General features: G+C 42.6%; 2 protein-coding genes across 2 annotated transcripts; one reads left to right on the top strand and one right to left on the bottom strand.

The window, feature by feature from the left end:
* Positions 1-1,550: 1,550 nt before the first annotated feature.
* Positions 1,551-9,141, top strand: LOC142134150 (ETS-related transcription factor Elf-5-like; the record flags this gene model as incomplete). The annotated part of the gene is made up of 5 exons (XM_075194490.1): positions 1,551-1,846; positions 1,973-2,026; positions 3,214-3,282; positions 4,257-4,452; positions 7,570-9,141. Coding segments are annotated over 5 exons (700 nt in total), but the record flags the coding sequence as incomplete, so codon positions are not given.
* A 2,854-nt stretch (positions 9,142-11,995) lies between these two features.
* Positions 11,996-17,016, bottom strand: LOC142134149 (catalase-like). The gene is made up of 4 exons (XM_075194489.1): positions 15,909-17,016; positions 15,720-15,827; positions 13,530-13,616; positions 11,996-12,383 (listed from the first exon to the last, which is right to left on the bottom strand). The coding sequence occupies exons 1-4, from the start codon at positions 16,005-16,007 to the stop codon at positions 12,330-12,332; spliced, it is 348 nt and encodes a 115-aa protein (XP_075050590.1). The 5' UTR covers positions 16,008-17,016; the 3' UTR covers positions 11,996-12,329.
* Positions 17,017-17,556: the final 540 nt, after the last annotated feature.

Consider the following 17,556-nt stretch of genomic DNA (forward strand, 5'->3'; position numbering starts at 1 on the left):
TTACTTATCATTGTTGCATGGTATTGAAACATTTATGTCTTTGGACTGTGGGAGTAAACTAGGAAATTTTGAAGAGAACCCACACAAAAACATCAGAACATATAAACTCCACCCAGATAAGGCCTTGGCCGGAAAACAAACCCATTACTGCATTACTGTGAGGCAGCAATGCTAACCTCTGTGCTGCAATGCCTTAAACGTGTACCTCTACAGCCCCGTTAATCTATCAGCATGTAAAACTACTGAGGCAGCAAAGTGGATTCTGCAAGAATAACATTATAAGAACTGAGGGCTGAAATAAGCTTGAAGGGAATTTAAAAGCTGAGGCTGTATCATTAAACTGGATTAATTCTCTAGGGTTAATAGTTAACTATGGAGTACGTCCATCTGTTGTCATAGGGGAGGGGTAGACAGGGTCTATAAGTTGGATGGGCGGAGACTTAAACAGTCTCGACGTTGCCCATCCACCCTCCCTGGTTGGCGGTACTTGGTAGCATGGATCTGTGTGTGTATGTTCGGGAATTTAGACTGTAAGCTCCAATGGGGCAGGGACTGAAGTGAATGAGTTCTCTGTACAGCGCTGCGGAATCAGTGGCACTATATAAATAATAAATGATGATGATGATGATGATGATACAGGACTGGATACATCTCGTGTTGGTGCTCAGTTATTGGCATGCTGGCACGGCTGGTAGTGATCCTGGATGGAGAGTTGCCCGAAAACGCAGTATAGTCGACGGCCAGAGGTTGTGGCGCACATTACGGTAGTGGGCACGCCTCTCTTCGAGTGAATTGGCTATAGTCTCGGTACAGGTACCGCCCCTGTGGGTCGCCCTGTGGTTGCGTTCCATCTAGACCAGAGGATGGGCGGGTTCTGTAAGCCCGGGACTCGGTGTCCCACTAAGGTAGTTATGTGCGCCCGGGGTGTGATTGGTTGCCCCCTACTTGAACCCGGGGTTTGATTGGTTTCCCCCCATTTAAACCCGGGGTTTGATTGGTTTCCCCCAGTTGATGAAGTCCTATGGATAATGCCGGGACAGTTGGGCTTTGCCTGGCGGACGTCGGACTGACTGCTTTTTAACTATTTAAATTTGCCACACTCAGGTCTTGTGTCAGTTATTTAAGGTCATAGTTAAATAAGAGTAAGAGGGTAAGGGAAGTCAGGATATCAGCGGTTAAGCCTTTTAATGTGTATAGTGTATATAATTCTGCTGGAGTACTGGAGTACATCTCAGTGGCTGTGAGTAATCTTGGCAAACTTGTTGTGATCCTTCTGCTTTACCCAGTCACAAAACTGAATCTGTGACTAATTAAATCACTAAAAGATGATTATATTGGACAAATATATAGTTTCCTGGGCCCTACTGGTTGGCCAGGGTCACAATGTAATGTGATGAGTTGACCTCAAACACATGTCAAAGGAATCCAATCTGATCAGTCATGTGATGGATCAGATTGGATTTTGCTTTATAAGAGTAGGCTGAACTTGCTGCAACATTGGATCATTTTGTTTAAAAGCCACTAAATTGTCCAGCATAACGTTAGCATAGCGGCCATATTTGTGGAGCCCAGTCAGTTCTAGGCCACAGTTATCGTTATTTCCGTATTCCAGGTGTCCCTTCCCTGTGGATATCGCTGCCCCCAGAACACTGGACCAGGCACCACGTCTGTGAGTGGCTTCAGTACTGCTGTGACAACTACAAGTTGGACGCCACCTGTATTCCTTTCTCTCAGTTCAATGTGACAGGACAGGAGCTCTGCAGTCTGACCAAGGAGGACTTCACGGAGGCCGCGGGGGCGTGCGGTCATTATCTCTACAGCCTCCTCCAGGACATTCGCACGCACGGTAAGACGTGGTGACAGGGAGGGTCCCGTAGTCTCATTCGCTCATGTTCTCTACAGAATGGGCAACAACCTGGGGCATACACTGCCAGAATGACCTGTCTTTGTTTTTTGTATTTTTGTTTTTCAGGCATTCAAATACTTAGCAGTACAGAGGAAATACCGCCACCCCGCAGTGCTGAGCGTAAGTGGCGCAACTTGTTCAATTGGTTTCACAGATTTTTAGAACAACATGTAGACATGACTTGTGTCTGGTCTGTAATTTTAGATTTTTCTATAAATGTTTTGTAAACCATATGCATTTAAATTAAATTATAAATGTCTTATGTATGCGGGTAAGGAAATGTATTTCTATGAATTACAGCTAGCACTTTGATTTATTTGCATAACAGCTGCATAAATAAAGGCCCATAGGCACGAAATTTATAAAAGGCCAGGGGGTCTATTTACTAAACTGCGGGTTTGAAAAAGTGGAGATGTTGCCTATAGCAACCAATCAGATTCTAGCTGTCATTTATTTAGTACATTCTACAAAATGCCAGCTAGAATCTGATTGGTTGCTATAGGCAACATCTCCACTTTTTCAGACCCCGCAGTTTAGTAGATATACCCCCTGGACTGACCCCACTCCCTTTCTCCTCTCAGCATCTGAGCCTATAGACTAGTTTTATATGCCTTTTTAATTTACTTTACCATAATTGGACTAGTCCCACAAGGTAAGGCTGAAATATCTAGAATATAAGGGAGAGTTGCCAAAACTCAGTCCTCAAGATCAACCAGCAGTTCATGTTTTCAGGATTTCTTTAATCGGGCCCAGGTGAATTCATCTATTTCCATGGTTCAGAAATTATCCCAATTTCTTTCTACAAACAGAAATCCTGAATACATGACCTGTCAGTAGCTCTTGATGACTGGGTTTGAGCACCTCTGGCATAGAGGTGTGCATATGTGTAATTTACTTCGGTCTGACACAATTAAATGGTCCAGGACAAGATAATAGTTTTATTTATAATTATTTTATTAAATTAGTTTTTTCTGAGAGGAGACCAAATAGTACTAGATTCAATTTATGTAGGGTTAATAACATATGTGACACCTGACCGCCCCTCTCGGGAGGTCAGGTGTCATAAAGAAGGATCATAAATAGGGCTTAACCAATGAGAGTTATATTTCTGTTCTTCTAAGTGGGAAGTGGACTAAACCAGGCTAATATCTCATTGTCTGATAAGTGATGCAGCTGTGTATTAAATAAGCATTTTTTTTTTATTGTGTAAAATAATTTATCCATTAGAGCATGAAAAGGGATTGTATTACTGAATAGATTTATTTAATGAAATCCATTCCTGGTATATTTATATGGTTTATTTTTAGGTGATAATAAAACATACGTGAAACCAGAAACAGTGAAAAAACACAGATCTCCCAACCGAAGTCGGCCTGGTAAGATTATGAGCGCTGGTCCCTGATGAGTATATTTGCTGGTAGTAACTCACACAAACCCCAAAACCTGCACCCCAAAAAAATGAAACAAATCTGAACTTGAATTAGCATATAAAGATAATTCAATCATCATTTATATAGCGCCACTAATTCCACAGCGCTGTACAGAAAACTCACTCACATCAGTCCCTGCCCCATTGGGGCTTACAGTCTAAATTCCCTAACATACACACATGGACTAGGGTCAATTTTGATAGCAGCCAATTAACCTACCAGTATGTTTTTGGAGTGTGGGGAGGAAACCCACGCAAACACAGGGAGAACATACAAACTCCACACAGATAGGGTCATGGTTGGGAATTGAACTCATTAACCTAGCGCTGTAAGATAGAAGTGCTAACCATTAGGCCACCATGCTGCCCCTTTTCTAACAGTGCACTTAATAAATAAATATATATATGTTATAATAACCACCTGCTGCAAATGAGATATTGACAAAGATGCAGCTGTAGACAAAGTTCTGGTAAGGTGGCTATCGCCACACATCGGCCAATCCTGAACAAGTCTGCACAGGATCATTGTACAATTTGGTTATACAGGTAGGTGGCCAGATTGAAGGAGATCCAACCGTTCAGCAATTGGCCCCCACGGCTTTCTTGGGGCCCACCATTGTGATTGGGTTTTCCAACAGGTCGGGTAATAATCTGATTAGTCTCGATTGGATCAATCTCTAGTATTGGGCTTGTGTTGAAGCAACGCACGCTGTGATACCAGGCGGGATACCCAATATCGCCACTGGTATAAGCAACAAGTGTTGCCAGCAAGCTTATGATAAGCAAATTGTACAATGTCCATTCAATGTATAACTAGCTGCCCTTACTATATCTGGATCAGAAGTACACAGGATTAATTGCTCCCACAGCCAGGCGGTGTTGGTCTGACCCCAGATTCCACAGGTATCTTCTATGTTCCAGGTGTCCACAGTTCTCACCTGTGGGAGTTCCTCAGGGATCTTCTCCTATCACCCGAGGACAATGACGGCATCTTGGACTGGGAAGACCAGGAGCAGGGAATCTTCCGTGTGTTGAAGTCCGAGGCCCTGGCACGGATGTGGGGTCAGAGGAAACGTAACGACAGGATGAACTACGAGAAGCTCAGTAGGGCTCTGAGGTGGGTGTCCACTATTTTTGTTTGAAAAAAAATATGTTTTGTAAAACTGATTTTACCTGCTTGTCCACTGGGGGGCACTCTTCTATTATAGTCTATGGATGATATTCCGTATTACCAGTATGTTAGCAAATGTGGGAATAGGGTCATTGATTCTTTTATAGAAAGGTTCCAAAATGGTAATCTACCATGACCCATCTGAAAATCCCCCCTGCTTATGTCCACATGCTTTACTGAAAATGTATATAGTTTTAAAAACGCCCTAATTTTGAATAATGTACATTTCCTTTTATTTTGTGAGCCGGACCCTCCACTACATTCTACACATAGCACTGGTTCTTGTGAGTAAATCAGACCTGGCCACCAACTGGAAATGCGATAGGTGCTCACATGCTCTACCCATTTCCATCTCTTCATTGTAACTTAGCTGTGTGTTTAGATGCATTTTACTGGGGTGTGAGTACCTATTGCCTTTCCTTTTTCTTAGATATACTACATGGCAAAACATATGTGGACTGCCCTTCTAATTAGCGTGTTTGGCCAATTCAGCCACACACATTGTTAAGAGATGCATAAAATCAAGCAAACAGCCATAGTCAAACTTTAGCCGTAGAATTGGTTGGAGCTGAAGAGGTCAGTGACTTTCAAAATGGCACTGTCATAGGATGCACCTTTCCAACACGACAGTTCATCAAATTTCTGCTCTGCTAGAGGTGCCCCGGTCAACTGTAAGTGGAGCTACAACTCAGCTGTGAATCGGTAGGCTTTAGAAGCTCACAGAATGGGGTCGCCAAGTACTAAAGCACATATCATCTGTCCTTGGTTGCATCCAGGGCCGGATTAACCCTAGGGCTAACTGGGCTACAGCCCAGGGGCCTCGGGCATCCAGGGGGCCCTTGAAAGTGCTCAGCACCATTATTGATCGGTCGGGGTGGGGGCGCCCCCGGCGCAATCAATGCTGCTGAGCACTTTCACTGCAGTCCTTCCCCGGCGCACTGTAGTCTCCTTACTGAGGAGATCTCGTGAGTCTCACTCTCACAAGATCTCCTCAGTAAAAAGCATACAGCGCGCCGGGGAAGGACTGCAATGCCAGGAGAAGGAGGTTAGTGCCTTGGGGGCAGCTCAGCTCACCGGGGGGGGGGGCCCTCACAGGGAATGGAGGTCCCCTTAGCCCAGGGGCCTCCATTCCCTGGTTGCATCACTCACTGCCAAGATCCAAATGGTCTCTGAAAGTAACGTCAGCATAAGAACTGTTCTTCGGGAGCTACAGGAATTGGATTTTCAAGGACGAGCAGCCACACACAAACTTCAAACCATCATGCACAATGCCAAATGTCAACTCACTGCTGTAAAGCACACCACCGTTGGACTCTGGAGCTGTGGAGACATGTCCTCTGGAGTGATGAATCACACGCCAACATCTGGCAGCCTGACGGACGCATCTGGATTTGTCAGACGCCAAGAGAACTCTTAATACTACAAAAAGCCATGACATCCCAGGGAATCGTGTGCTTCCAACTTTATGGACACATTTCAGCGAAGGTCTTTTCCTGTTTCAGAATGACAATGCCACCGAGCACAAAGAGAGGTCAACCAAAAAATGGTTTCCTTAGTTTGTTGTTTAAGAATTTGACTGGTCTGCACAGAGCCCTGACCTAAACCCCAAAATCATTGGGATGCATTGGAACGTTGACTGCGAGTCAGACCTTATCGCCCAACATTAGTGATCGACTTCACTGATGCTCTTGTGGCTGATTGGATGAAAATCCCTGCAGTCTTGTTCCAAGATCTAGTGGAAACCGTCTCCCATGTGATTGTGATGTTCGAGTGTCCACGTACTTTTGCCCATGCAGTGTATATCCAAACAACTTCTTTAAAGTGGGCTGGCCTAGAACCAACCTGTAGCCAATCGGAGCCTTAGAATTATCAAACATTAGACCAACATGTAGCCAATTAGAGTACATAAACCATAGCAATATATATGTATAAAATGCTCCTCTATAGGAAACAGTTCATACATCTAACTTGTTATACAATCCAGCCTAGTTTTCACCATGCACAATGTCTGCTTGTATGTAAGTCCTATTTCTTCTTTGTAGTACTGTCCTTTACACAAGTAAGGAACTGGTAGTACCAGAAATGTTCCAGGGCTGCTCCTTATATAGCGCCAACATATTCTGTAGTGCTTTACAATTGGGGACAAAAATAGTAAACTAATAAACAAACTGGGTAAAACAGACAAAGAGGTAAGAGGGCCCTGCTCGCAAGCTTACAACTTATGGGACAATGGGAGATTGACACATGAGGTTAAGTATACATTTTGCATTTCGGCCCAGCCAGACTGCAAAGGTAAAAGTGACTTATAAGCTAAATGATCCTGTCACACAACAATGTTGGTCAGGGGGTAGTTGTCTTGTGTGAAATTGTGTAACGAGTGGTAATAGGGTAATGTAGTGAGGTTAACAGGGGGGTTGAGGAATATTACAAGCTTGTCTGAAGAGGTGGGTTTCCAGAGAACACTTGAAAGTTTGTAGACCAGAGGAGAGTCTTATTGTGCGAGGGAGTGAATACCATAGAGTGGGTGCAGCCCGAAAAACGTCCTGTAACCGGGAATGGGAGGATGTAATGAGGGTGGATGAGAGACGCAGATCTTGTGTAGAACGGAGTTGCCGAGTTGAGAGATATTTTGAGACAAGAGAGGAGATGTATGTTGGTGCAGCTTAGTTGATGGCCTTGTAGGTTACTAAGAGTATTTTATATTGGATTCTATAGAAAACAGGCAACCAGTGTAGAGACTGACAGAGTGATTTAGCAGAGATAACGATTTGCAAGGAAAATCAATCTAGCCGCTGCGTGCAAAATAGATTGTAGGGGTTTGAGTCTGTTTTGGGGAAGACCAGTAACGAGGGAATTACAATAGTCGATGCGGGAGATGATGAGTGCATTAATTAAGGTTTTTGCAGTGTCTTGTGTGAGATATGTGCGAATTCTGGAAATGTTTTTTAGATGTATATAACATGACTTAGATATAGAGTCAATGTGGGGAACCATTTTGCCCAAGGAAGGAGACAAAGTGACATTGAGCCTCTCATCACTGACATATCCATAATGTATTCACAGGCACTACTACAAGACGGGGATCCTGGAGCGTGTGGACAGGCGCCTGGTGTACAAGTTCGGAAAGAATGCCTATGGGTGGCGCTGACCTGTTTTCCGCACAGTAGGCGGTCCGGGGGGGGGGGGGGGGGAGAGGACAACTCGTCACAACGTCACACAGATGTAGATTCCATGAATCAGTTTTCAACTTCACTGACCGAAGGACAGGCATCCTCTCGTACAGAATTTGGAACTCCGCGCGGAATTCTGAAGCATGAAGTGATATTAATCAGTATTATCCTTTCTTTGTTCTCCATTCATTGTATTTAAAGGTGTACAACATGCAGTAGATATGACAAGGTGCAAAGTAAGAAGAACCAGCAATGTACAGATCTGGCAGCGGTGGTGGATCTAATGCCACTTCAGGTTGTGTGGCAGCTGCGGGTATTGCCAATGTTGGTCCACCCTCCCGATGCCCCTCTCTGCTCTTCTGTGCCAAGCGTGGCTTCACTGCGCATGTGCCAGCGGCCCTCAGAATAACAGAGCTGGGCCCTCGAAATGTTAGACTGTTATTGCCTGGCCCTCCAAGTCTATAGGGCCCATCAATGCCTTGTATCACAGCCACAGTAACACTATCCTGACCCATACTAGAGCAACGCCAGCGTTATATTATTTCCATATAACGCTCATGGCATATTGCAAAGCAAACGTGACTTAACACCAGGCTGCTGGTACACTCCCTCTGCCCGACTGAAGATTGTAAGCACTAATATTAAACTAATCCTTAGCCATAAATCCCAACATTTCGAAAATCGAAACACTCCGCCCACAAACGGCCAAATATGGCTAAACTCCACCCACTTTCCTCTTAAGCTCCACCCCTAAACTCCAAAATCGGATATGCCTTGTCTTCCTGATTAACATATTTTACATCCTTGCTCTAGTATTTTAGACTTCCTGTTCTTCAATCCTTAATCTTCGGATCCATCATCCCCAACTAGTTCTCCTGCCGCCCATAGCCCCCGTGTTTATATCCCTTGTGTACATACATGAACATAAAGGTCTGACAGCAAAACCAGATCCACACTAGCATCAAATTATTTGTTTCTGCAAAGAAAGTCATCATTTCAGAGGTTTTATTCACCCTCGTCGGGCGAAGGAGGAGAAGACCACCTGAAATGTGTCTTTCTTTCCACTAATAAATAGGACGACGTCTATGAAGAGTTGGTTCAAGATTCCATTTTTTTTAATATTTTGTTGCTATTGGATGTACAAAGATCTTGTCCTGCTTGTTACACAATCTTCAGCTTCTTGGTCTAATGCCACCGCTCTCCCTCTGTTCTCCCAAATTGGGGTTTATGTATAGACCTGTATAAAGAGCATAACCATTGTTTGGTTACATGTTTTATATATATATATATATATATATATATATATATATATATATATATACTCTTGTATTCTACTTACCAGTGTGCTTGTTCATACCTCCCACCTGTCATGGTTTAGGCAGAACAGTCCCGATTTGAGGGGACTGTCGTGCTAGTCGCACCTTTGTCCCTACTGCTGGGATGTTGGGAGGTAAGAGGATGTGTCTGCAAAAGCTGGAAAAAACCTATAGTGCGCCTGTGGTCTACGCAGAGTGAAGGCAGCTATTATGTGTACTGAACCAATCCCTGCACTAGGAACCAGTGACATCACTGAGAGCGCAGCCTACCCCTGCACTAGGAACTAGTGACCTCACTGAGAACGCAGCCTATCCCTGCACTAGGAACCAGTGACCTCACTGAGAGCGCAGCCTATCCCTGCACTAGGAACCAGTGACATCACTGAGAGCGCAGCCTATCCCTGCACTAGGAACCAGTGACATCACTGAGAGCGCAGCCTATCCCTACACTAGGAACCAGTGACATCACTGAGAGCGCACTAGAAATGAGTTTCCCATGAATTTTGGTCATTATCTGCCTCAGTAATGTCACAAGTTTCCAGCCTCTATTTTCGTGCATCCAGCACAATAACTGCCTCCACCCTGTGTAGGTGACAGATTTTCTTTATAAGCCAATTCCACCCAACACTAGATTTTTGGTGAAATGAAGTATGATGAGATCAGAAGCAAAGGTCTTACAGCCATCGCGGACCCCCCTGAATCAGGGATTGTGAGAGGAATGTTATCCCTTCATTATACCCATTGAGGGGAGAACAAAATCCTGTGTGTTCACTTATCTTAATTGAAAAAAATGGAATTCTTATAATGCATTTCCTGCAATATATAAATACACACAAACTGTAAATGATTGTATGTAAAAATGTGAATATTGTTTAAGAGAATATTTTTACGCAAAGCCAATTAAATATGGCGCCGATTGTAGTATGTATGATACGGTCTGTAAGATGTTAAAGGTCATCTCTGCTCAAAACAACCTTTGTCTGTGATGATTTCTCCACCATCCGTAGAGCATTTTCTCATTGGATAGTCGCTGGATTTGTTATTAAGACATAAGATACGGAATCCAGCTGAATTGGTTGCTAGGGTCCACTTAGCCTAGCAACAGACTTTTACGAGTGGATAGACCAACCTTTTCTGGCGTGTTCCACAGCACCAATGTTTATTCTTCCTATGCCAGCGGTAAACTCTGGGTGATGTCATGTTTACAGACGTAGGGCCTGAAGAAGGGCTGAACGTATGTCTGTTTGTGTAACGCAAATTGCGTAAATTTCTCTCTGCGCATTGTCACAATAACTCATTGACACCTATGAAGAATGTCACGCATCCACACTTGCGCCTTTAGAGGCGTGACCGGAAGGGAAGTGGCGTTCTAACAAAGTCAGAGTGCAGAACGCAGAATTGTGAACCAATGCAGACCTGAAGACAGATATGAGTTTTACAGCAGTATGATTTGCACCAGCTTTGGGCAAAATGATGCAATTAGCTGCGCCCTGGTCCCCTCCTCCCTTGCAATTCAATCCCCTCCAAGGCAAGTATGGTCAATTTATTCCACATATATATGAAAAGAAAAAAATCACAATAGTAATTTGGTGTGCTACCACCATTGTCCAGCAGGTTGCGCCACCTGACCAGTCTTATGAAACCAGAATCATGCTGCAAAAATAACGATGCAGCAAATTTATTAAACCTGACATTTGGTTTGTTAATTCTGTTTCATTTCCACATAGTGACCAGAGAAGAGGTGGAAGACATATGGGTAGGGCTATCTTAAATAACTTGATTCCTGAAGGGACAATAAGAAAGGAGGGACAATAAGAAAGGAAGGACAGGGCTTTCAGTCCAAATAAGGACAGTTTGGAATGATGTAAAAGTGGAAAAGGTTCATTAATAAGACTAGTCATAAAAGCATAAATACATCATAAGACATTTGAGGAGTAATACAAAATAATTTTGAAAATGTGTCTATGCCACAAGCAGATATACCCAAGTATTTCCGAAGCTTAGAGAGAAAGTAGTATGGAAAGGATTCTTTACGGTAAAGGCAATAAAATGTGGAAAATGCTAGAAATGAGCTCCAGTGAGCACATTTAAGAGACTAGTTGACATTTTTAGGACATCAAGATATTCAAACAGATATAATGTTGATTTAGGGAAAAACATGACTATTCTGAAATCAGAACTGAATCTTGTTCTCACAGGGCAAACGTGATGGACTTGTATCAATGCGAACAACTAGAGATGCTGATTATTTTATATATGTTAGTTAATTTAAATTTATTGTTTGGAAATTAAATACAAGTAGAAATTGAGTTAACATTGTGATTGGCAGATACCTAGTATAAAAGTTATAGTAGAATGGAAATCATGACGGGGCAAACAAATTTCTTGGCATTCCCATGTCAAATTATTACACACTATCTGCAAAGCATACGTATAATTTAAACATATAAGAGTCTTGCTCTACAGTACCGTATAGAGAACACTATACAATGACAATACGGTTTGGAAGGAAGAGCTCTGTATCGCCACTTGGTGGGCATAAGTGGCAGTGCATTTTATATAATCTGGTATTGGTAAACAAATTGTCCTTTCATTGTAGTACAGCTAGAATGAAACATTGGCTATAAAGAAGCATATACTTCATACAACAATAGATTAGCATTACCAATCCAGTTACTGCACTGTATAAAAAATATATGGAAAATAATCACAAGTGGTGAGCTTGTTCAAAGTCTACACAGTTATTGTATTCACACTAAAGACACTCAGCGCTTTTGCATTGGTGATAAATGTGTCCATCAAACCATTTAGGGAAAATTCAAGACCTTCAATCATTTTTTTTTAGAAATTCTATTTGAAGGACTGTACTACTATATTTCAGCCTGTAGGTGTCACTGTTGCTTTACATATTTATAAAAAAATAGCACTTACGGTACTTGGTTTTGTCTGTAAGAAGCATTATATTAAGACAATAAGCATAAGAACGGTATGTATATATATATATATATATATATATTTATTATAATGGAATACATTGAAACATGTTAAATTCTATTTTAGACAATACAAATTATTGCTTCATGTATAAAAAAAATACAACAGGCTCAGGCAATGTGTAGCCTTCCAATTGCTGTGGCTAGTAGGACATACTGGGACTTGTAGTTCCCCAGCATCTGAAGAGCCACAGGTTGCCTGTCTCAGCAATTAAGCGTTCAATATTGGCAGGTACAAAATCGATAGCGTTAAATTAGATCCTCCAGCATAGAAAGGGTTAAGTGCGCCAGGAGTTGCGATTCTTATTTTCTTCCTGACATCTTGTTACCGTCTTTACGGCCCCTTACTTTGTTTCAGGACACGGGCATGGGCACCGAGTGTAATTGTGCAGCGGTTCCTAAATGAGAGTGAAAAATAAATTAAAAAATGACCATTAAAAAAAAGACATTTTAATGCTTCCTTTAACTATGTTGCTTTTGGTTAAGGCGCCAAAGGGATATATTTAACGTTTTAAAATTATTAGTTGTCAGGTGAAAGGTTGCAGCTTGAGGTGTGAGGCACTGCAATACCTCAAAGTAGTTTAGACAAATTTTCTTGAGTTACTAAAGTCAGACTATAGTAATACATCTAGCAGTAATCACTTTTCTTGATAAGTTGTATATGTGAATGTGATAATCAGGGGAGGTCTGTAATATCACACTTGATTGACAAGTGATGTTTTGTCCTCACTTCCCCAAGCTGCCAGGTCATTAGTGCTAAACTTCAGATTACCGGGGTGCAGACATCTGGGGCTAGATTTACTAAGCTGCGGGTTTGAAAAAGTAGGTATGTTGCCTATAGCAACCAATCAGATTCTAGCTTTCATTTATTTAGTACCTTCTACAAAATGACAGCTGGAACCTGATTGGTTGCTATAGGCAACATCTCCACTTTTTCAAACCCGCAGCTTAGTAAATCTAGCCCCAAGAGTGATGTGAGCTTTACTGACAGTGAAGCTGCTGGAGGATTGTTATTCAAGTGATGGGTCATAAAGGAATGGAGGGGGAGGAATGATTGGGGACGCCTCTAAGCAACAATTCTTATTGGGATATGCGCTTTGGAAGCAGAAAGTTTCCCATATTTCCAATACATAGTACATACAGGGAGCTGACAGTCCGCAAATAGAAATCACATGCTGCCTAAGGCCACAATAGCTGGATATCATCCTTAGATATCTGGGTGATCACTGCATAACTTACTATCCCAGGAATAATACTGACTCCTCAGCATCCAGGCACCTCACAGCCGATCTCTGGACTAAACCACTATTCCTGATAGCGCAGTTTATTAATTCACTGGATTAAGTCAGTTCCATTTTTTCCCACTTGATTGATATTGTTTAAAAACGTTAAGGTAAAGAATTCTAAATAAATAGTTACAAGAATACTTTTCCATAAATATAAAAACTTAAATCCCACTCTATTTCCCCGTGGATAATAATTCTAAAAATACATAAAATATTACTTGATGAAAAGTTGTTATATTGTCGTTTAAAAGCTACTACCTTCTGTCCAGAAGAGGCGTTGTGCTTGTCCAGTAGAGTCTGGATGCGGTTCCCGTAATCTGGGTCTACATCTCGGAAGTTTTTCACCTGAGAATTGAAAATAAGAAAATAGTAGACTTTGATTTATGATGCAATGTAATATTGTGTGTGTGTATGTGTGTGTGTGTCTGTGTGTATGTGTGTGTGTGTGTATCTATGAGTGTCTGTATGTGTGTGTGTATCTATGTGTGTGTATATATGTGTGTGTGTATATATGTGTGTGTGTGTGTCTGTGTGTGTGTGTGTGTCTGTGTATCTATGTGTGTCTGTGTATTTATGTGTGTGTGTGTGTATCTATGTGTGTGTGTGTGTCTGTACGTATGTGTGTGTGTGTGTGTGTGTGTGTGTGTGTGTCTGTATGTATATGTGTGTGTCTATATGTGTGTGTGTGTGTGTGTGTGTGTGTTTGTGTCTGTATATATGTGTGTGTCTGTATGTATGTGTGTGTGTCTGTGTGTGTGTGTGTGTGTGTCTGTATATATGTGTGTGTGTGTCTGTGTGTGTCTGTGTATCTATGTGTCTGTGTATCTATGTGTGTCTGTGTGTGTCTGTGTATTTATGTGTGTGTGTGTGTCTGTATGTGTGTGTGTATCTATGTGTGTGTGTGTCTGTACGTATGTGTGTGTCTGTATGTGTGTATCTATGTGTGTGTGTCTGTACGTATGTGTGTGTGTGTGTGTGTGTCTGTATGTATATGTGTGTGTGTCTATATGTGTGTGTGTGTGTGTGTGTGTGTGTGTGTGTGTCTGTATATATGTGTGTGTGTCTGTGTGTTTGTGTGTGTGTCTGTGTGTGTCTGTATGTATGTGTGTGTGTCTATATGTGTGTGTGTGTGTGTGTTGTCTGTGTGTGTGTGTCTATGTCTGTGTATCTATGTGTGTGTGTGTGTGTGTCTGTGTGGGTCTCCCGGACTCCCGGGAGAGCAGGCAAGTATCCCGCATACGCCAATTTGCTCCTCAAAATTACGCGATTCGCTGTGAATCACGTCATTTTTGCCCCACCCCCACTACAAAAATGTCATTTTGTCTCAGGGGTGGGGCCAAAATGCTGCGATTCGCTGCGCCCCGCAAAACCACGCCCCCCTTTCCAAAAGTAGGCAAGTATGGTCTATGTCTATATGTGTGTGTCTATGTCTATGTGTGTGTCTGCAATCCAACATCAGAGAAATAGACAGAAATCCACCTTTAATGTCACACAGGTGAATTTACCTCTGGTGATATCTGATCACTGGCTGCACAGAACCTAAAATGAGACTATTGCTCTTTTATACTGTTTAGGTACATTTTACGAAGGTCTGAGAACTTCACTGTATAGTGTTTCTTAAACTGTGTATTAGTACACCCCGTACCCTGCTTGTTAGCCAATCAGATCATTTTAATGCTCACAACATAGCCTATAGGAAGAGATGGATTCAGATATACAAGCTGTTTCATTGGACCCTAATATCTCCGCAGATGTATACAGTATATAAGACTGGAAGGGACCATAGAGAGATTATCTGCAAAATAAGAAGCATCTATGGGCTGTATCACCTATGGGTACCCCCTTAATGTTGGGGTTCGCATTGATGAGAGCAGCCAAAAACTTCACTGCCACAAACTGCAAAGGGGAGAGAGGGGGAGAACCCTCTAGGGGAAATTCCAGCCGTTGGGGATATGAATTGTGTGATTAGGGTTCCAAAAACGTCACCATCGTAAACTCAGAAGAATTACCCTATTATTATTATTATTATTATTATTATTATCATTTATTTGTTAGGCGCCACAAGGTATCCGCAGCGCCGTACATGGTACAAACAGTAGACTATACAGGGTAAAACAATAAGGGGTAAATGTATCAAGCTCCACGTTTCCATCGGGTTTAAAAAGTGGAGGTGTTGCCTATAGCAACCAATCAGATTCTAGCTGTCATTTATTTAGTGCATTCAACAAAATGACAGCTAGAATCTGATTGGTTGTTTTAGGCAACATCTCCACTTTTTAAACCCGACGGAAACTCGCAGCTTGATACATTTAGCCCCTAAGAATCTCTCGGGTCAGTATGGGTTTCAGCAAGGCTAATGGCATCTTTTACATGTGAACTAGATGTAGTAAATATCCGTCACGGTGCAGGGTGGAGTTAATTCGGGGTCCATCCAGCAGGGTCACTTACCGCCCTCTCTTGGATAAAGATCTGCGCATCCTTCAGATGCAGGGCCAGGTTCTCACACAGTCTCTGCCGCTCAGCTTCATTAAGAGTCTTGTTGTAGAAGGATCTCACCTGGAACCAAACACTGATGAGGTCACTTGCGTGATGTCACCATAACCCGCTGCTTTCATATATACACGTTATATTCCTCACCTGCAACACGTTCTCTTCTACTGCGCTGTCATGGCGATCAATGTCTCCTGCGGCTGAGAAAGTGCTCTCCTTGTGCTTGGGGACGTCTCGTGGACACATGAAGCTGTTTGGATAATAATTTGGGACGCTGCCTGGATAACAGGAGAATTTTGGCAAAGGTGGTATTAGACTATGTTATCAGTACTATGTATAGGCCTGTACCTTAAATATATGTTATAAAAACCTGAACTACAAGCTGAGGAGCGAGCAAAAATCAGGAATATTTTTCTTATCGTAAGACCAGCAAGTGTACATCACGTGAGGCTGTGGTCATAGTTTGCATTTAATTAATTTCCCCCTGACGTGTGTGCATGAGGATTTGGAGACAAGGTAAGAAACAGAGAAAAAGGGGTAGCCATTTAGGGAAAGCAAACACAAGGCCTTATTAACAGTTTGACCAAACCTTCATCTTCTCCCTAACTTGAAGATTGGCTCTCTTTCAATTAAAACCATAGGGTTCAATGTACTAACGTAAAGCCACCGTGAAGCGGCCCCAAAGGTTGAAATTGTTTCTAACATACAAAGCTCAGCTCCAGAGCAGAGCCGACCTCTGAAGTGGGGGAGGACAGTGTTGCACAGAGGAGGGGTGGGAGAAGCCCACCTGTGGCATAAAATTATACATATGGAGATGATTCCTCTGATCAGCATACGTCCGTGTTGTAGTTCATTCCTTCGGGGCACTTTCCCCGGTGGACAGTTTTGCAAAGTGACCTCTCTTTCCTCCATATTTGTACTAGTGGATAGACCACATAGAGTAAGGTAGGTTACACTATATCCAAAATCAACTACAAAAACCCTTAAGTATTTCTGGATATATTTACAAGTTCAATCACATAAAGTAAAATTAGCTTCACAATTCCGACTCTATCCAGTTGGAGGTTATATGGCCCACACTGTATAATAGCCTCTAGGTTAAGAAGATATCACTTGGATCTTCTATGGTCTCCTTGATCTAACCACCCATTGGCCTCCTCGGGAGATGAGAAGAAGACAAGACGGTCTATGCCGCGAGGCATGGTTTATCGGGAAATACAGTTGAATAGTCTCTCCTCCTGTTTCCACCACTTCTAACTCTGCTCTCCAGCTACTTAGCCCTCCTCCTCGAGGGTCCTCCACCCCACGTCCACTCTCGCTCCCTCCCCCCCCCTGGGGGTCTCCCTGTCTTCCGCGCCCTCCTTTTTGGGCCCCGTTGTTTGCGGATCCTCCCTCCCCCTTCCCCGCCCTCTCTAGTTGTGCATTGAGCTTACTGAGTTACTGTGCTGTCTCCCATTGTATTGTAATTTGTTTGTCCCTGTACGGCGCTGCGGACGCCTTGTGGCGCCTTATAAATAAAAATTAATAATAATAATAATAATAAAAAATAGTCAAGGAGCCGCCGTCTCACTTGAGCAAATCTTCTTCTGGCCTTCCGATATCAGAGAAGTCTGAATAGATGGAAATGTTTTCATATTGGATTTGATATTTACTCTTTGCTAACCAAAGGACGAGTCTTGTATCTTTATATTTGAGGAACTGCACTATTATTGGCCAAGAGGGAGCGACAGATAGCGGAGTCTTAGTAGTGATGCGTTGACTCTACTCAATGGCTCAAATGCAGCTTCCTCTGCCA

This window comes from Mixophyes fleayi, unplaced genomic scaffold (genome assembly GCF_038048845.1).
Source record: "Mixophyes fleayi isolate aMixFle1 unplaced genomic scaffold, aMixFle1.hap1 Scaffold_4035, whole genome shotgun sequence".
NCBI lineage: Eukaryota > Metazoa > Chordata > Amphibia > Anura > Limnodynastidae > Mixophyes > Mixophyes fleayi.

What these genes read in the sequence shown, in the direction of transcription:
- LOC142134149 (XM_075194489.1), bottom strand. Translation starts at nt 16,007, where the DNA reads ATGTGTCCACGAGACGTCCCCAAGCACAAGGAGAGCACTTTCTCAGCC. An exon ending in TAGAAGAGAACGTGTTGCAG is followed by an intron (nt 15,828 to 15,908) that starts GTGAGGAATATA and finishes GTTTGGTTCCAG; the next exon opens with GTGAGATCCTTCTACAACAA. An exon ending in ACGCCTCTTCTGGACAGAAG is followed by an intron (nt 12,384 to 13,529) that starts GTAGTAGCTTTT and finishes ACTCTCATTTAG; the next exon opens with GAACCGCTGCACAATTACAC.